This window comes from Erpetoichthys calabaricus, chromosome 1 (assembly GCF_900747795.2).
Source record: "Erpetoichthys calabaricus chromosome 1, fErpCal1.3, whole genome shotgun sequence".
NCBI classification, from domain to species: domain Eukaryota; kingdom Metazoa; phylum Chordata; class Cladistia; order Polypteriformes; family Polypteridae; genus Erpetoichthys; species Erpetoichthys calabaricus.
Window position 1 is genome coordinate 96,209,828 of NC_041394.2, and position 21,283 is coordinate 96,231,110.

The following is a 21,283-nucleotide window of genomic DNA, read 5'->3' on the forward strand; positions in this document are numbered from 1 at the left end:
AGCATTATTCATTGTATTTATGTTTTTCATACAGTACTTACAAGTGGCCTCATAGGTTAACTTCACATGATAAACTGATAGGAAGTGAAACTTGTTGAGATGAAGAAGGTGAAGTATGCTCCTCTCTCTGCAGGCTGAAGGTGCAGCAAGGCGCGACGTGACTCGCAGTCTCAGAAACAAACTAAAAACAGAAAACCTTTTCAACGTGCATACTTTCCCAACAGAACGACAGCCCAGTCTTTCTACCACTTTATTCCCTCACCAGAGGAACGACCGTTTCGTTTGCACACCACCCCCTTCCTCACCAACCCCCGCCGCTTTAGACGAAATCTCTCCTCTCAGTTCCTGGACTCGAGCGTATTTGTGAAGGCGCTGCAGTAACAGCGGACGCATCGCGGTGGCGTCTACTTTCTGCGCACTTTCGATGTGGCGAAACGCGGGGTGGCAAAAAGCAAGCTTTACTTCAGGGGAGAGCTTCTGCCTGGAAAGTTAAAAGAGAAAGCAGAAAACTAGATACTTGGGAGATATTAAGCGACCCGAATCGCATTGATCGGGTGCATCCGGTGCTGCCGCAATGGACGGACTGGCAAACAGCTTAGGTGAGTACACCAAACGAATGCATTGCACCGTACGGCTGCATGTTGTTTTCCTTTTTAACGAGCTCGAGTTACTTAATGCTAGCAGGCTCGGTGCCAGTTAAAACGTGTTCGCGATCGACTTCCCGGCTGTTAGAGTTACTGATTCGAGTGTCGCTTTTGAAGCTCTGGTTTGCCGGGTGTCGGGGAGCAGTGACATTTGAAAGGGGCAATACACAGTGGCACGCCGTTCCCAACTGCGGGCGCCACAGCGAAGCGCTGGTTTTGTTTTGCCGCTCTGTGAAGGGGGGCGGGCAGTCGAGCCTGTATCCCGCTAACCTTTGGCCGCACTCTCCGCCTTGTCTTCTTTTCGACCCACATTTTGCAGCGGAAGATGAATCACCTGCTCTTGTAAACCGCGTACGGGCTTCGGTACTGCGAGCGCGCACTGTTGTGTAAACGCATTGTGTTCGACTCACTTCGCGCATCGCCTGCGTGCCCACGCATCTCTGCTGGCTCAGCCGTGATCTGTCAGTTCAGCTTTGCACTTTTCATTTGCAGGTGTTGGGATAACGCCTAACAAGCCTTTCTTTCTTTCTTTCTTTCTTTCTTTCTTTCTTTCTTTCTTTCTTTCTTTCTTTCTTTCTTTCAGAAAATGTCAATATTTTTCTGAGCAGGGGCACATCACATATTTACAATTTCAGACTTGTAGTTCATTAGATTTTCATTAAATCTTGTAAAGATGGGACAACATGCTTATTGTGGGGAATGTCTTGACTATTAATACTTAGGGCGCAAAATAGAATCAGATAAGTAAGGTTTGTTTTTTCTTTTTTGGGGGGGGGGGGGGGGGATTATTTCATTCATTCTGTACCTAGCCTAGTGGACAATCACTTTCTATCCTGGCAGCACTGGCCACAAGCTGGGTGCCCAACCCGGACAGCACCTTAGGGTATTAATGCACAGTTACTTTGGCCCAGAGTAGAGGTGCCAAGTAAAAGGATAAGTTAATAGTTTTTTGAGCCAGTTACTGTATTTCTTTCACAATCATGATATGCATTGAATTGCCACTGGAAGTTGTGTTTTTAATTGAAGCATTTTATATAAATTAAAAAAATACTGTGAATGTTTTGGGTGGCACGGTGGCGCAGTGGTAGCGCAGCTGCCTTGCAGTAAGGAGACCTGGGTTCGCTTCCCGCGTCCTTCTTGCATGGAGTTTGCATATCCTCCCTCTGTCTGTGTGGATTTCCTCTGGGTCCCCCGGTTTCCTTCCACAGTCCAAAGACATGCAGGTTAGGTGCATTGGCCATCCTAAATTGTCCCTAGTGTGCTTGGTGTGTGTGTCCTGGAGGTGACTGGCTCCCTGCCCGGGGTTTGTTCCTGCAGATTGGCTGCAGCAGACCCCCGTGACCCTGTGTTAGGATATAGTGGGTTTGCTAATGTCTGACTGTGGATGTTTTTGCGGTTTAAAATGGGGTCTATGGTGGATCAGTGGAAATGTGTAAAAACTTGTAACACTGAAAATGTACACTTTGAGCTGCAAAGGTTTTGATTTTACAAAGCATGCCATCCTTGTATTCTAAGGTATTTTTTGACAACAAAAGGACATTGAAGGTAATAAATTTTATTACTCATTCTTTGCACTATCTTTCTTGGGTTAAGGACACATTTGTCTTCAGTTAGCTGCTCAATGACAGTGGTGTGACTAAGAGTCTTCATGTAAATATGAAAGTTACCGTAAATAGCACAAAACCATCCACATACCTGATTTGTTTAGCTTCATGAAAAAAAGGGCATTATCATACTAGTAATTGAAATATCAGTACTAATATTGCTAGTATTTACAGTACTAGCAAACTAAATACTGTATACTGTATATGAATAACACTTAGGTAGGGAGTCATGGTAGTGCTGCAGGTTCACAGATATGCCATCCTAGGTTCGAATCTTGTTCTTGGTTGTAGTTAGTGTGAAGCCTGCACATTCTTCCTGAGTAAACCTGAGGTCAGGTTTGGTACTTGGATCTTAAGGGCAACATTTTCATATAGCATTTTTCTATTTTAACATAATGAAATAACAGTACAAAAATTAAAATGTGAACTTTAAGAAATATGTATCCTGGAGCAAGGTAGAAAAAAATTGGTGATGGTGGAAATGACTTTTAACTGTACAGCCTACTGCAGTTAAAAGTGTCTCAGTGCAAGTGATTCAAATCCAATATGACTGTGTACTGATATCTGTCCTGAATCTGGAAAATTAGTAAAAATGAATAAATGAGACAGATGCAACCAAATAAACAAACATGAATACCATGTACATGATGGCTCCAAATTCTTTGCCTTGTGGGACGTTTGCAACTTGCCCAAAAATGCTTTAAATGGAATCATTCCATGCTGAAGTTGTCTGCGAGACTCTCTCAGAAAAATACAATAATATCCACTTGCTGGAAAAATACACGTTTGAGGCATGACAATGCATAAAAAATGTGGCAGTTGGGTTGTATTGGCAGGCATTGTTTCTGTGAGACTCGGCCCCCACCAATCCTCCATTTGCTCACTGAACACCGGTGCCCCACAAGGCTGTGTGCTGAGCCCCCTTCTGTACCGTCTCTACACCCATGACTGCAGTCCGGCCAACAACAACAACCTCATCGTCAAGTTTGCAGACGACACCACAGTGGTCGGACTCATCTCAAAGGGAGAGGAGGCAGCTTACAGAGAGGAGGTCCTGAAGTTGGCAGCTTGGTGTTAAAAGAACAGTCGGGCCCTGAACACCAGGAAAACCAAGGAGATCATTGTCGACTTCAGGAGGCACAGCTCCGACCTAGCCCCCCTTTACATCAACGACGAGTGTGTGGAGAGGGTCCATACCTTCTGGTTTCTCGGCGTCCATATCTCCGCTGACATCTCCTGGACAGACAACATTACAGCAGTCATCAAGAAGGCTCAGCAGCGGTTACACTTACTGAGGGTCCTCAGAAAGCATAACCTGGACTCCAATCTGCTTCTGACCTTCTACCGTTCGTCCATCGAGAGCCTGCTGACGTACTGTATCACAGTATGGTGTGGCAGCTGCACCATGGCAGACAGGGAGAGGCTTCAGTGAGTAGTAAAGGCAGCACAGAAGATCATCGGCTGCCCTCTCCCCTCCCTGATAGACATTTACACCTCCCACTGCCTCAGTAGAGCAAAAAACATTATTAAGGACAGCTCCCACCCAGGCTCAGATCTGTTTGACCTGTTGCCTTCAGGGAGGCGCTACAGGTACATCACAACAAGGACAAACAGACTCAAGAACAGTTTTTTTCCCAAAAGCCATAACCATTCTAAACTCACACATGCACTGACTACACAGTCTAAACCCCAACCCCTGGACTTCCTTCTATCCATCAACTGTGCAATATCCAATATCTAAATGGTACTGATAATAACTGTGTAATATCTGTATACTGTATAATATCATTACTCTCAGGGTCCAACATCCACTACTTACTGCACATGATCATCATTATTGTGCAATATTTAAATAATGTGCAATAACCTAATAGTGCAATAGTTATTATTCTTTCCATATGTATATAGCGTTGCAGAACTTTTTTTGCAACTTCTTTGCAACTTTTCACAACTTTTTGCACCATTTGTTTATTTACTTGTTGTGTTCTACATATATGTCTGCACTGAAGGAGCTGCTTTTAATCTCATTGTACATGTGTATAGTGACAATAAAAGGCATTCTATTCTATCTATATTCTATTCTGTTTTTTCCTGTAAAAAGATGGAATCTGTTTTACATGAGTGAAAAAATAAATCTTCGAACAGCAGTAAAAAGAAGTTCTGTAAATGGGTAATCTTCTGTTTAAAACACTAGCCTACCAAGCAACTTACAGTTATGGTACTAACACCATTATAAGTGTATTATGACACTCCATAAACTCTAAGTATATTCATTATATTTAAGACCTTGAACTAATATGAACTGCCTAATATCATTACTAAATTATAATGTTTATCACTAATCATTTACCGATAATTCCTGTTTCTGTATCTTTGCTAGTGTATGCAGATAATCCAATATCACCATCCAGTCAATGTTTGGTGACAGTTTATCCAGCTAGGTAGACCTTTTTTAGTGTGCCAGGAAAAGGAATGAATGTGAACAGTACAATCTTCAAGTCATTAATGGTGGTGCACTTCAGACGATGAGATGTGTGGAGTTAATATGCAAGTATTAATATAAGACCATTATACTGATTATACTATTTTGTAAAATTGTGTTAATTTCTAGAATCTGTTTTAGAACATGGACACTACATCTGGTAAAAGTTTCTTAAGTACACACTGTGAATGTTTTGTTAAAAGGCCGAGATATTTGGAATAAGTATGCTGGAAGAGCAGCACAGCTGAGTTATGTGTCACATTAAATTTAATATTATACACTTGTATTGTTTTCATTGTGTATTTTGTGCTTTATTGTTTTAATGCTATCTATCAATTAGGGGGTCTATGCCTTCGCCCCCAGCCCTCGGCACCAGTACTGTTTAGTCAGTACACAAAACCTTTAACTCTAACTCCCCAATTTATGTTACCACCAACTCCTCCTCAGACTTTTCAGTTTACGGTATGAAAGACTCCAACCTGTCTATTTGTGATAAGACTAATATATTTACTAAGTTGATAGAAAATGCACAACATACAAGATACAAGGCATTTTATCAGTGCCAGCTCTAACCTGTTAAAAGTTTGGATTTAAAGGCTCCAGTGATGCCATTGTGGCTTTTTTATATTATTTTTTAAATAATACTTACAGAATTAAAAAATAGGCTACAGTATATTATTTACCAAAAGGCTATAACAAAAAACAGTTTAAATGAATTCTTATATGTGAAATTGGATATTTTAACACATTATATTACAATTTACATTTAGTCTGACTCCAACTCCATAGCCCTGCTTGGTGCTGCAGGTAGTCATTCCTGCTTTACAGGGAGCCATGATCTGCATGAATTTTGCATGTTCTCCCAAAGTGTTATGTATCGATTGTTATTTGTACAAAGTACAATGAAACTCTTATGTGCTCTTTTCACTATGCTGCCACTCAGTGTGAATCTTGAACTGTAGGCTATGTAAAATAATAATGAAGTTGTAACTGGTGAAAAGTAAGGAAATGTTTAGGAAAAAAAATGATATGATGTGAGCACACATGTCTGTTATTGCAAGGCATGGCAGAGCATAACATTTGAAAAAAATAGAATTGCAGAGGGAAATCCAGGGTTACAAACAGAATATAACTTGGTGCTGGGGGCTTGTCACGTTGTCATAGCTCCACCTACAATGGAGGCTGTGAGCAGACAAGTGAAAAGAAAACATATTCTTACCTTAACAACAGCAGCAACTTTTATTTATATAGCACATTTTCTTACAAAGAGTTTGGTTCAGCTGCGGTGGGTTGGCACCCTGCCCGGGATTGGTTCCCTGTGTTGGCTGGGATTGGCTCCAGAAGACCCCCGTGACCCTGTGTTCGGATTCAGCGGGTTGGAAAATGGATGGATGGATGGAGTTTGGTTCAGAGTGCTTTATAAGATGTCAAAGAGAAACTGACAAGTAAAGAAAAAAACAAATAAAATTAGGTAAGAATAATAATGAGTAAGTAGCAAAGGAAAAAATGCAAATAAATAAATTCATACAATCATATCAAACATAGAAATATAATGAGCAGCATCCATATAAAGAATATCGTATTGTAAGACTCTATAGATGAGTCTGATGAGAGATAAGATCAGATGGCTGGGAGGACAGAAAAAAAACAAAAACAAAACTCCAGTTAATAAGCTGAAAAAAAAAGCAAATCAACAGGGGTTCAAGCCCAAAAGACCACCCAACCCCCACTGGTCATTCTACCTAATGTAAAAGTCTTTAAGTAATTCCTCATTGTTTCTAGGCTTGGTCCCAGATGATTCGCCATAGTAGGTCTCTTGGACATCTGGGGTCCCTGCACAGTACTCAATAACATTTTTGACTTCAAAAATGAGTGTATTTAGTAAGCTTTACAGATTTTTTATTAACCTATAGACCTGTGTATCCATTACTCCCATTTTAAGTTGCGTACACAGACAAGGCAATAATAAAATATATAAAAAACACTTTACATTAGAATACAATTTTATGTGGCAAATTAATATAAGCCATGATTGTGAAGAAATAAGATCTATTTGAAAAATACCAAGCTTTTCCTTTAAATGAACATCAACTGGTAGGAAAACATACATAGATGTCGGGCAAACACAGGCTGGGGACTCCGGAGCTGTAAGGCAGGTAACTGTAACCACTAATTATTTCTGCAGGAATATTGCCAAATTAACTTGTAGAACATGTTAAAAAAGGGAAATTAATTATCTTAGTTTACACATTATGAAATAACTCTGGCAACTTAAAAGTGGGTTGTTGGTTCACTTTCAGATTGGAACATTAAAACAATTTAATAAGAACAGGCCATTCTGTCCAATAAAGCCTATACGTTCCATTCACCTAATTTCTAAAACATACAATAATACATATTTGGATTTTGAAGGTCTGCAGAGTCATCTGCAAACCACACTATTTGCTATCTTACTCCATGTGTCCATGGTGCTCTTTGTAAAGAATAAACCTTCTAACGTTAGTGTGAAATCTACCATTAACATGTTTCAATCTATGTTCCAGTGTGCTTGTTGTAGAATTTATTTAAAAGTAACAACTGAGATCCACTGTTTTAACTCCCTTCGTAATTTTAAACACCCCTGTCACAAATTAAACCAGCGACACACTACAAGACTTTGAGTCTAAAAGCATGTCAAATTGTGTGACTGCATTTGCCAAATGTACAGTAATTACCTTGAGGATGTCAGATTACATGATTTCGAACTGCGGGGAATGATGAATTTCACAGCTAATGAGAGAACAGTTTCAAATTTCCAAAGTTTCACAAAATGACCACATTTTAAGAAATAATCAACATGCAGAAAGACAGGGCTGGTGGCTGTATAAATGTTTTCCAGGTTTGAGTTCAACAACTATCTTGGCCCATATTTTTGTCTCCCTATGTTGTGATACAACAATCTTGAGACACGGGGAAAATGAACCTGTCTTCTGTTTGCATTATTTAAAACACCAGTTTTTCTTGCGGCTGCATTAAATACATTGTACTTCCAGCTGAGCACTCATAGGTGGACCCTCACACGCAAAGAAGTCTACCTGTGGGACATCAGACAAAATCCAACCTGTTAGATTTTGTTGTGGTGAATCAGATACACTATGACTGAGTTGCTAAGGATGTCACATTTTATGACTGACAGTCACAGTTGACTCCCTGAGATTTTGTAAATGAAGGCTACATTTTGAAAATTGCTGGATAGGTCATCTTATCTCTGCTTGCTTAAGCTGAAAATGATCAGCCTCTTAAATTCTTCTTAATTGCTCATATTTCATGGTTCTGGAATCTGTCATTTTACTCTTCTTACTTTTTCCACCACTGCTGTGTCTTTTTTGTAATATGGAGACCATTGATAATAAAGCCTTACAAGTGCATGACATAGCTGAAGCAGAACCTCCCTTCAATTGTACTCCACTCATTGGGCTATATAACCTAATGTTCTCTTGTCCTTCTTACCGGCTTCTCTATACTGCATGGATGTGGACAGCGATGAGTCCACAGTGATTCCTAAGTACCTTTCATAAGCTGTACTTTTAAGTTTCAAACCTCCCATTGTGTATTCAGATTTAATCTATATATATAAATAATTCTTTGCATTTATATAATAATTCTTTGCATTTATATAGCGCTTTTCTCACTACTCAAAGCGCTCAGCAATTGCAGGTTAAGGGCCTTGCTGAAGGGCCCAACAGAGCAGAGTCTCTTTTGGCATTTACGGGATTCGAACCGGCAACCTTCCGATGGGCACGGTGCGATGCGCGATATTACTGTCAGAGAAAGTTAGAGGCATTTTACGGAAATACAAACCAGTATTACTGCGAGAGGAAATTAAAGGTACACAATACAGTGACGCATATTACAGCCACATACAAGCCAGTATTACTGTCAGAGGAGATTAAAGGCATATTACCGACGCGCACACCTGTATTACCACCAGAGAAAATTAAAGGTATATTACGGACGTACAAGCCAGTGGACGTACAAGGCGGTGTCCTTCAATAAGGGTGTGCACAGGCATCCTTCAATAAGGGCGCGCACAAAAAGACGAGCCTCAAAAGGGCGACCTCAATTGGGCGCAGCGAATAAAGGCGTGCATAAATAAAGATCTGCATCTTTGTTGCTCTTCACATATTCCAGAGCCATTTGAACTAAATTATCTACAAACGCCTTTATTCGCCACGCTCAATTGAACTGTTTTGAAGCTCGCTTTTTTGCCTTATTGAATAGAGCCGTACAAGACAGTATTACTGTCACAGAAAATTAAAGATACACAATACACGGCGGCAGCCCATGAAGAACGGTCAGCTCAGCAAGTAAACATCAACAAACGAAAAGCTGAAAGAAAGAAAAATACGACCAACAAAAAGAATGAGGTCAAAGTCCCTTGCCAATTAATATAGACTGTTCCTACTAATGTTTATGCACTACTGTTCTAGCGCCTGTTATTGTAACGGGCTAAATGACTAGTATAATAATATCCTGTTTATTTATATTGTCTGAAACTCAGTTCCATTTACATGCACACTCCAGCTTAAGGTAATGAACAGTGCTCTGGAAGGTATCTTTTGATAGAAATAGAACCACACTCAGCTCACAAAAAAGTGCAAATCAATCAAGTGTGAAAATGCCCTCACAATTCAGATACTCAGCTTCATAAATTGCATCAGTTTTCCTCTCATAATCCAAGGGCGCACAGAATTGTTCGACTTTTGACTTTAAATTGGCCTTGTTTGGGTGTATGAACATTTTTTTATGATCTGTAATAGACTGCATCTTGGCCAGAACTGACTCCTCCCTTGCGCCAGATGAAAAATGGGATATGTTCCAGCACCCCCCCCCCACTTAATTCAAGAAATTGATGAAAATAATTTTAGACTGTTTGCTTTTGTTGTACTCTGAATAGTTAAATGCTATCAAGGAGGAAGTAAAACCTGGTAAACCAGAGGCTGAATTTCTAAAAACAGTCTGTTACCTTGTCATTCAAACTAGTTATCAGGTAACACATGTTGGTGCATATGTGCTGTGACCAGTAGAGGGCATAACAACACCCCCCAAACCCTGAACACAACTTCACAAATACCTTCAACAGGTTTCTTCTGTTCAAAACACAACACCGCACAGTAAAGCAATCTGTTGCTCTTTCTCTTTCCTCTACTCCCCCCAGGAGAGTGTTGTCCAACTCCTCTCCTGACTCTGACTCACTGACTCAAGATTAAGTGGCTCTTTTTATCTATGTTCCGGGAGCACTTCTGGTCCTAGGGCATAGCCTGCTGGAAGCACTTCTAGGTCAAACTGAAGTCCCTGAAAGTAGGAATTGTGAATCCTGGCAGCTCCTCCTGGCGATGACCCCCACAGAACCCAAAAGGGCTTCCCTGTGGGACTACAAATACTAACCCAGGGATGCTGCCTTCTAGCAATTCAATCCCAGCAGGGAAGCCAGACCATGTGTGACGTCCATTACAGTGCATATTTTTACACTACAAAAGTTGACTTATATTGCGGGGTGGGGGGTTTAGTATAGCTGTTATTTCTAGAGCCTATCTGGAATATAATTTTAATATGATTCTGAAAAACAGGTCAACATCTTTAAAGTACATTTTTTGGTGTAATACCAAAAAAAGAAAAACACAGTGAAAGTTTTAACAGTAATTGTGAATGAACACAAAATTACACCTGCAATTTATCTTTAATCAGGAATAAAAACCGCACAGCTCTTGTATTGAATTTCCTACCCTAAGGAAAAGACAAGATGTGTAATCTGAAGTGAAGCTGTCAGACTGTGTAGTAATAGAAAACTACAGTTTGAAGTGACAAAGCTGTGAACACTCTGTCAAACACCAATCTACATATAGTTTAATGCTTCATTGTTGTCATCTTAAAATATCTCTAAATGTTAATTTGGCTTGCCATAGGCTGTTTTTTTCCACTGTTACAGCATTTAATGTAAGCATAAGTTTACTTTCATTTTAATTAAAACAGATTTAACATTGTCTTTACACAGCTTTACACATTTCTCAGTCAACTGTTTCACTTACTTCCTGTCAGAGTCTGAGTCTGGATTCGTATCCCATGTTTGTGTTTAACCTGTGGTCCAGTGCTATCCCAAAAATGTTTTTAAGGGATTGATTCCATGTGAGTCTTATAGCTCCTTCTGTCCAATGACTTGTATACTGAGGTTTAAAGGCTATAACATCCGGAGCATGCAGACAACTCCACAAGAGAGAGATTAATGTGTGAATGAGTTTCTAGTCTAAATATGTAAAATGCAGGGAGGCAGAGTGTTTCTTTGATGAGTTGGAATGCACAAGAAGGAATATGGCCATCTATAGCCACAAGCTCTATCTGTATTCATAAACATTTCAATTGAATGCTTACTTGTGTGTGTTGTCATTGTGTTCTGTGGCTTGATGCTCATTTCATTGTGGTTTCACAATGTTCCTGTGTGCTAAATGCATATCTCTAATATTTAACATTTGAACAGAAGCTTCTGTATGTTTAAAATGCATCATTCTAGCGAGAAGCAACTTGTTGCTAGATATGTTCAGTGATTGATTGATAGAGGGATTGCATACAGTTAGTACTTTACTTGTCCCCAGATGGAAATTTGTTGTTTTACCAAAGCTCAAGAAATAAATAATAAAATTCCTGGTTTTATTTAGACTAGAATTTCACAACCTGTGGGCATTGCGGGTGGTCGGTGGTCGACTCCCAGACATTACCACCACCCCCACTCATGCTCCAACTATCATACTTGATTCACAAAGGCAGAATCGCAGGTAAATTGCGACCACTCCTGGATGACCTCTTCAACCATCCCTTTGATAATCCTGCTTGATTCACCAAGGAGAAAAAGTATTGGCAATCACTCTTGATTCATTTAACACTTTAAACATCTGATGATCGTACATAAACTCCATACCCCAGTTTTGAGAACCTTGCTTAATTCATAGTGGGGGACCACCCCAGTCGCCTCTCTCAGATGATCACTAAATTGCAAACACACTGGCATGTGAAAAACTGGGTTTTGACACCAGAAAGGCCAAGGGCATTAAGCTTTAGTTGTGGATTGCAGCCATTTCTGTTGCTTTTTCTGGCTTTCGGTTAAACTTATTTGTAATTAGACCACCCGATTTTATCCCATTACACTCAGAATGTGAGTGCAGAATTACTCCATGGTTTGATATTTAATAATAAGTATATTTTCATTGTCATGTCTTTTGGAACACACATATCATTTGTCCTTAGCCTGATTATTTTTATTGATTCATTTAGCTATAAGATAAATCTGATCAAAAAGTGATATCATGTAATTTTTAGGTTCTAGATGAAGACCTGTTTTTGGTTGCCTCAAATTTACATTCTGTACTACATGTTCATTCTTTTACTGCTCCTAAATGTACCTTTCTCTTAAATTTCAGTTATTTTGTAATCAGCTATATAGATATTCTTCAGTGAAGAAGTTATGCTGACAACGCTTCCCCTTCAGTTTAGTTGTTTTATATGATGTGGAATTTGTCCTGGTTCTGTGCTGTTAACTTTTTATCATATTGCTTGTTTTTTTCCTGGCATATATCAATAAACCTCACACTGAAAGTTTTGCTTTCAAAACTTTTTAAAATGATATCATATATGAAAGAAAGGAGAATATCATAGTGTAATGAGAAAAATACATTATCAGGAGGTTGTTAAATCTCTCACAATGTTTGAGCTATGGCTTTATAACTGCTTCCTGCAGAGTGTTTATTTCACTGTGAACTTGAAAACTGTCTGAAATTATATATTGGTTGTGAAGTTGGGTTTCATACTGGCTTTATACTTTTGCTTATAAGTGGATAACTTATACTCATTCTTTCATGTGTTTTCTGATCATTTTCGGTCTATTATTTTGGTGCAGTAGTAACATTTTAGTGGTTCATTTGCATATTTTAGGAGCACCATTTTCACATGCATTGATAGGATGGGATGGTTTTTTGAAGAGAATACTTAAAAACCTTGTTGAAATTAATTTGCAAACTTATAAGTCAAAGAAGAGTACAAGGCAGATCCTGAGGAGAAAAATGACTGTCATATTTTAAATCTGCTCTGTTTAAATAAAATCATAGTCTGTTTGTTTACCATACATGCAAAAATGACTAAACCAATTTTCACAAAATTTTACATTTGCGTTGCTCTTGGACAAATATAGGCTATATGCCATATAAGGTTTAGGGGTTGTAATGTAGACAGGCAACCCAGAAACCAGTGCCAACATAGGAACTATAGTTCCCATTTGGTGCAGGAGTGTGCTGGGGATGATGGGAAGACACTTTTATTAGTGTGCACAAGGTTTTGTACCAAACAAATCAGGATCTCATCTAAGACTTCAGATACAGCTTTTCTTGTCAACTAATTTCTAAAACATTTTCATTGCCTTGCTAAATTACAACTTTTGAGTGAGAGTATATGTCATTTTGTCTCATCATGGGTTTTATTTAGCCATTTTGAATTGGTAGAACACATTTTTTCCCCATTATTTTTTCATCCAGACATCTTTCTGAGAAATACACAACTCCAAAAGGAATGTACAGTGTAGAAACAATTGTCCTTTCTATCAACCACTGAAAAAAAACTTTTAAAACTCCAAAACACCCTGTTTTACAGTGCTATATAAAATTTAGTGTCAGTTTCCAAAGCTGCATGCAAAAAGAAAGGTGGTTGTTTTGCTTAATACTACCTATTATTTAGTGATGTTAAACATAATCAGCAGAGACAAATTCAGGCAGCCAGACAAGGACATTGGCAGCGTGGCTCATGTTGGTCAAATGTGTGGGCAGGAATTTTATTGTATGGTGTACATATGACAGTAATTCTGAAATTAACTGATGAAACTACATTTTTATCAAATCAAATCCTTTACATTTTTGAAAACGCCAACAGTATTGTACACCTGCATATTGTTACTAAGTGCAATAAAATAAGCCACAATGAAAAAGAATTAATCACAGTTTTTTAGCACATGATGAGTTGACATGTTCAGATTATGGTAGAAAGAGAATGACTGAAGGTGGCATTAGTAACTTTTACTGTTTTTTGATGGTAAACATTTATTCAAGTCAGTTTTATGATGGAGTAGTCATAATTTTAGGCTTTGATAACAAAACCGCTTTGTGATTCATAGTAATTTTAAATCAATATTGAATGAATCAACTTTGAATCATCTTTATAACATTACTGAATATTGTCACAGGTGCTGACCCTGCAATAATATAGAGACCTGCAGCGATGTTTGTGAACCCTTCCCCAACCCCCAGTACTGTAGATGCTTAACACAGTCTATGGAGTCAGTTTTTCAAGATGCCATCCAGTTTATTAATTTGGGATTAAACATGTATTCATAAAACTACACTAAGTGAGGAAATACAATGGAAGTAGTATTCATAGTTCCACCTAGAAAAGCGTTACCACAATTATGGAGTCCAGTAATGCACAAAAAGAACAAATTCTAGATTCATGGGAGAAAAGAAATTGAGTTATTAGAAAGGTATTTCAGACATGGGACAACATTGACAAAAGGGTCAACATTTAAAAAACACATGTTTACCATCTTTTCTTAACCCATTTTACAAATATACCCAGGCAATATCAGGAATTTCTGCTAGTTATTAATAAATGTGTCCAGTTGGATATTTAGATCAAATCCTGTCCACTGTACAAATCATTATGAAGTCACTTTGGCCAGCCATTCCTTGTCATTACCGTGTCAATTATTTCAAAACACGTAAATTATTGCATGTATTATTGATAAATGTTAAAAGAAATAAATTGCATGGTCCATACATGATTTTTTGAGCCTGCTTGATCATTACAGGACTGTAGTATGCCAAAGTGTTTTCTGGCAACATGGGACACAGTCACAAACCAGCATTAAAGCTTGGTCAAACTAATTCACTTACAGTATGCTGACACTCACGGCAGGAAAAATGCAGGCATAGGGACAATGCCCTAACTGACCCTGGAGCTGTGCTAACCACCGCCTAGCTGTGCCGGCCACAAAATCTTTTTACAGTACTCCATTTTACATTTACAGGTGTACATGTAAAAAATTTTATATCAATATTTTCTAAGTCTAAAGTAGTTAAAAAAAGTAAATGAAATTGAAGTATTAATGTTAACACCATTAACTCAGTACACTTCAAAGGAATTTTTGATAGGAAAAATGAAAATTTGTTTTCTTTGGTTGGGTGTAACTTTGTACTTTTCTCTGCTCCACTTAAGCTTTATTTCTGATGACAATAACATCAATGTTTACTTTACTATTATGTTAAAAACACAACAGCATGCATTCGTGTTATTAAATATAATGTGATCTACAAAATATACCATATTGAATTCTTATCAGAAGTGCATTTTGTTATTGCTTTTTACTTGAAATATTTAACTAATCTCTATCATTCTGGTTTAGGTTTACTCTTTTTATTATTAGGGCATTAGACATGGTAGTTTTAAATTGCTTTTATCAGGGGTTGTGCATTGCCATCTTTTTAGAACATCCTCTTTCATGCGCCAATGACCCACTTGTATTCCTCTACTGTCCTCATATTTGAAATACCTTTGGCTGTTAGCTCAACCCTGCTAGCTTATCTGGGCCATTGAAGCAATTAGTATGGTGTGCACTTCTTATGTTCATAGTCCAAAGTCTGAAGAGGTTTAAGTCTTGCAAATATTAAAGAAAAAAATGACAGCATGGTGGTGCAATGGTAGTGATGCATGCCTTTCAGTAAGTAGACCAGACTTCACATCCTGTGTCCTGCCTGTGTGGAGTCCGCATGTTTTCCCCATGTCTATGTTGGTTTCCTCCCACTGTCCAAAGACAGTGAATTGGTGACACGTAATTGTTTCTTGGTGTGTGTCTTGTGTATGTGTTTGCCCGGTGTTGGACTAGAGCCATATCCAGAGTTTGTTACTGAACCTTGCTAGGATAGTCTCCAGCCTCCCTTGACCCTGGTCTTGATTAAACAGGTTAGAAAACAACATGACAAAATACTGAAGAAAAATATATTTAAACATCATTTCTGAGTGAAAGAATAAATGGGTCAGAAACTTTATAATTTAATCTTTCTCAACACCAAAGATGATGGTAAAGAAATACATTTGACTTGATTTTTTACTTTTACCAGGGTTTTTTAAATGATTACACGTAACAGATTTTATATTATTTTTAGTCAATTGACTGCTTGTTGCAGATGAGTGGACATTCATTCACAGAAGACCTTTTTCATTTTGTTGTGAAGTTCTGTGACAGTGAATTAAATTCTCCCAATTCTGTTAAGGAGTTCATCTAGACATCTTCAGCCTACTCTTGTTTTTAAACATTACCTAAATCATGTCATTTTAACTTTGGCGGTGAAGAATTTCAGCCGTAATCTTTATAGGTACATAATCTTAGCAGTTGATGAACCGCCACACACAGGCCCATCACAGCCAGTCATGTAGTGTGACATCGCCAACTGCTTAGTCATAGGGCACTGCAACATGGTTTGATTGTTTCTTAAGTCATAGGGGTGGGCTTCTGTGTGTGAAGGATGGAAGTACAGCACATACATTGCTCCCACAAGGAATGAAGCAGGTGTTTTGTGCCACACAAACAGAAGAGAGGCTTGTTTCTCTGTTGCTTCATATTTGTTGTACCATGACAGAATGGAGATGGGCCGAGACAGTTTTTTACCTGTAAACCTGGAAAACACCAATGTTGTCAGGCAGCATGGCAATTGGCAATTGTTAAAATCCAGTGAGCTTGAGAAAACTGCAATGAAATTATGAGGGAATCATACAAACCTTCTGCAATTCATAGTTTTGTAATGTGAAATTCTCAAGAGAATAAGATCCAGCAATGCTAGTTAAGTGTGTCATGCTGCCTGGACTGAAGATGTGTAGAGTGTCAATACTTCTGTTATTTTTCTTAGAAAGTGTGGAAATATGACAACTAAAGTTTACCTTTATTCAAATATAACACCTAAATTAAAGCCAAACTCATTAAATGATCAAGCTACTGATATACCGGTAAATACAAGGTATTTTATTTTGCCATATAATTTAATACTATTCTTTGATATTTATTATTACCCTTGCCATTGTGGCATGTTTACTAGATTTTTAGGTTTTAGATTTCACACACCTAATTTTTACCTTGTTACACTCTTTTTCGTGGGCTAGGTAGGGTTCAAGACAAAATATGAATCCTAAAATTTAAAAAATGCTGGCTAACAATCTCTCAATAATTGGCACACCTGAATTGCTTTGGTATTAGTGAGTAAGACAGTGTGAGAGAGTGCATGAAAGTCTCTGGGTCCCAGCCACCCTAAAATTAGATGTAGCAGTTCCATTCAGTGGATTCATGCTCTCTTTTTGCATATGATGATTGAGCTACAGCCAAAGTGACGGTCTATCTTATTGTGAGACGCAATTTCTCTCTCATGTTAAACAGATGGCTGCACGCGAAATTAAAGTAAAATTGTACTAATAATCAAATCAGCATTGACCCTATAAACCTACTTTACTTGTCAAAGGTTTTAGAACACCTTAGTTTTTCCAGTTTTTCTTCAAACTTTCTTCTACAGATGTTCTCCAGCAATTAAAGTAACAAGTAAAGTAAGAAATTGAAGCAAGTAATTTGCACAGGTGTCCCAACTTCTGTTGATTACTTAAAAACCTCCTTTCGGTCTTACCCTCTGAAGTACTACTTGGACAATATTCCAGTGGTAATGGCAAGAAAACAGCAATTAACAAATGAGACAGAGCATTATTACCCTTAGAAATGTAGGCATTTCATTTAGAGAAATTCCAAAAAAAATCAAAGTGTCAGTGATTATGGTGTCTAACACAATCCAAAGACAATTGGAAACTGGAAGAAAGTCTGATAGGAAGAGATCTGGCAGACCCAAAGTCATAACCCAATCAGTAAACAAGTTTCTGAGGGTCACCAGCTTACATTATAGGCACCGCACAGCACAACAGTTTCAAGCAGAGCTTAACAATGGTTGAAAAAAATCTCAATTTATACTATAAAGAGGAGACGTTGTGCTGCAGGTTTGAGAGGCCGAGTGGCACTAAGAAAGCCATTCCTTAAAGGATAACATAGGGCTTTGAAATACTGGATGTGGACAACTGCAGACTTGAAGAAAGTCTTATGGACCGATGAATCAAAATCTGAAATCTTTGGTTCATCACACAGGGTGTATGTACACCGTTGAATTAGTGAAAGGATGGTTCCTCAGTGTAACACCAACTGTCAAACATGGAGGAGGACATGTGATGGTCTGGGGTTCTTTTGCTTGCACAGAGTGACTAGCATTCTAAATGAAAACGGTTACCACGGTTTGGCTGTTATATCAACAGAAGGTGGCTACTTTTATGAATCAAAAATTTGAACAAAAGTATGTGTGCTTAATGATTCTTTGACTTATTTTTTTATTTGCCATTGTTTATTTGTCCTATGCTTTGATTTCATGAAACCATAAGACATTAAACTCTTTTAAGTTTCCATAAAAACTGATAAAACTGAGGTGTTCTAAAACTTTTGACCAGTAGTGTATTGTGGAGCTTCAGCCCGGACACAGACAGGTAGACACCAACGGTTCCAACACACATGCATTTTATTTACAATATTTACAGTTCTCAACACAGTCCCGCACAGCACACAGTGCCCCTGCACTAATCACCCTCAAAGTCCGGGCCTTCCAACGATCCTTCCCTTGCTTCACCGCCTCCACTCCTCTCCTCCGAGCTTCATCCTCTTCCTCCCAACTAGGCCACTGACTGGAGGGAGGTGAGCCCTTTCATTCCCACCTGGATGTGCTCCAGGTGCACCCTGATGAGCTTCCTGCGGCACTTCCTGGTGTGGCGGAAGTGCCGCATGAGCTCTTGGAAGCACTCCAGGCGTCCCTGGCAGTCCTTCTGCCAGCACCTCTGGGTGTGGCGGAAGTGCTGACGTCCAGGGCTTCACAGTCACCCATGCGCCCCCTGGCGATGACCATGGGCCCCTATAGGGTTGGGCTTTTAATGCTCAGTTCCCGTGGACCCCATACAAACCAGGGTGGCTGCCCTCTCGTGGTCCGGGGGAGGCGTAGTCTCTCTCCCGATCCTTCTAGGCGTCCCGGCTGGGCACAGCCACCAGCTGCCCGCCACAGTATATACTGTCTGATTAAATCATATGATACTAATACATGTGCACTTACATACATTGTGAATATTTTATTAACCTACTATCTATCCATTTTCTGAATCCTCTTATTCCACTGATACATTTGCTTACTCTGTAGTTTTATTTATTTGCTTGTCAATCTTTGTTGAGCCTCCAGGAATGAGTTTTCAGAAATTAATTCGTTGATGATGTCTGTAGGCAGTAGATCAATAAACTGAATGCCATTTCTGTTTGAAAAATTTGATTATGCTCCATCTGTTGGCTGTTCCAATCATTATTTTCCACCGAGTGCATTGCCAGCATCTTTCAAAATATTGAATGGAAAGTAGTTATTTTTCCAACAACCCAAAGTGATGACTATGGTTGATATGCACCTTTCATGACGTATTAATAATAAATTAACATGTTGCACTGCATCCAGAAGTAAACTGGCTTTGATTTTTAGTTTCTGCTGCTACATTTGTGCAGAAGTTTGAACCAGCTATTGCTAGCAAATGATCAATTCTTATTTTGTAGGCCCTTCAGTAAGCACTATATCCTCAAGTGTGTTAGTCATTAAGTTAAAATTAATCATCAATAAGATCTTTGTAGAGAACATTTAGTTTTTCTTTGCTCATACCTAAAAAGCTATCCTTTTACTATTTCAGCTGCCTTCAAAATCTTTTGCCTCCTGAAGCCGGATGTGGATCCTGCAGATAGGCTTGCCAAAGCTACCACTTAAAGGATATGTTCAGTATTTTTGAAGCTAAGGTCATTTTATTCACATGGGCATATTGTAATTTGCCGCAGACACTTCCTTTGTTGATTGAAGCTATAATTAGTAACTTCATACATACTTCATTTATCTTCTGGAGGAGCTTACAAAAAACTCTATTGGGGTATTAGACCATACATGAAAGAAAAACTTTAAAACTTAAACTTTAAAGCTGAATATTTCAACTTTAAGGCGGATAATGTTCCTGTACATTCATTAAAATCTTAATGTTGTGCATCTGTTAAGTAAATGGAAGCAATCTTTCACAAAGATACATTCAATTTTTGTGAGACTTGACAATAATTCAAAGAAGCCCAGATTTTCTCATAACATGTCTCCTAAATGTGTCACACGCTTCCATCCGTCCACACTTGCTCATATGGGGTCATCACATAATCTAACCTGCTTGTCTTTGGGATTTGACTGGAAAACTGCAGAATCTAAAGCAAACTCCACACAGACAGTGCCAACTGCAATTGTACCAAGTAAAAACTGAGACATTTTTCAAATCAAGTGACTTATTCTTTTCCTGTAGATAGTCTACAATGGTGACAAATTGAGCTGCTGCATAAGTAAAATTAAAACTTCTTTAAACATCCATGTGGCTCAGCTGATAATGAGACAAATCTGCCTAATGATATGATGTGAAATGTACTAACCAAAGCTCATAAGCACCAGTTAATGGAGCTGCTAAAACAGCATACTTACATATCAGAAACAGTAAATTTGTTTTTCAAGCCAAAGTAACATTCATTAGTATAGCAGCTACAGTGTGAATTGTGACAAACGTACTGAAGGCACATTCCTCACATATTCGAATGGTATGGGAGTGAATGGGATACAGTTACAAGTAATTACTTCAGTTCAGCTCAACATACACAGACATCAGCAGTAACAAAATGTAATCACTTATATGAGGCACCATGAAAACAACAGAACAAAGGCTGTTTTACTTGAATTCTGAAAAATGTGGATTCATCTTCAATTGACAAGTTTAATTTCACAAAGGTGGTCTATTTTAAAAGAAAAAATGGGGATGAGAGATTAGAAAAATGAAGGCATCATTAGTTTGTAACATTTTGAGCTTGAAATAATTTGTCTATTAAATAATACCGCTCAGTAAAGGTTATTAACAAATTAATATCACCTTCTTATACTGATATACACATCAGTCTCACTCCAGCAAATATCCCATACATGACAAAGTGACTTGCTGACAAACCTGATTTAAAAAGTATTCTGTTAACAAAAATGTCTTTAAAGAGTTAGTGCAAATAAATATTCTGAATAATCTCTGCGTACATTGATTCTTTTGCCTTTGTTATAATAATGCTTGAATTTTTATTTTTAGTTTCGATTTCAATCCTTTAATTCGTTGCACTGTTCAAAGATACTTTCCCTAAGGTAAGTCCAAATTGCCCAGATGTTGATATGTGTAATGTGTAATCCTGCTGCAGGAATAGACCTATAACCAGGGAAAAGTGGATTTTGAAAATAAATGGATAGACATTTGGTTTAAAGAATGCAATATCCTGTGTCTTTTTTTATAGTAAAGCATTTTACTTTCCTGTAAGCAGCTGTGGAGGA

General features: G+C 38.3%; 1 protein-coding gene across 3 annotated transcripts in view; it reads left to right on the top strand.

Annotated features, from left to right (window-relative positions):
• Positions 1-339: 339 nt before the first annotated feature.
• Positions 340-21,283, top strand: part of eml3 (EMAP like 3) — a 242,950-nt gene continuing 222,006 nt past the window's right edge. For 2 of the 3 annotated variants that reach the window (XM_028803796.2, XM_028803805.2), the window contains exon 1: positions 340-599. In XM_028803796.2, coding sequence (XP_028659629.1) covers positions 575-599 — 25 coding nt within the window. In that variant the 5' untranslated portion in view covers positions 340-574. The remainder of the gene's footprint in view (positions 600-21,283) is intronic. The other variant, XM_028803813.2, reaches the window with a different exon arrangement.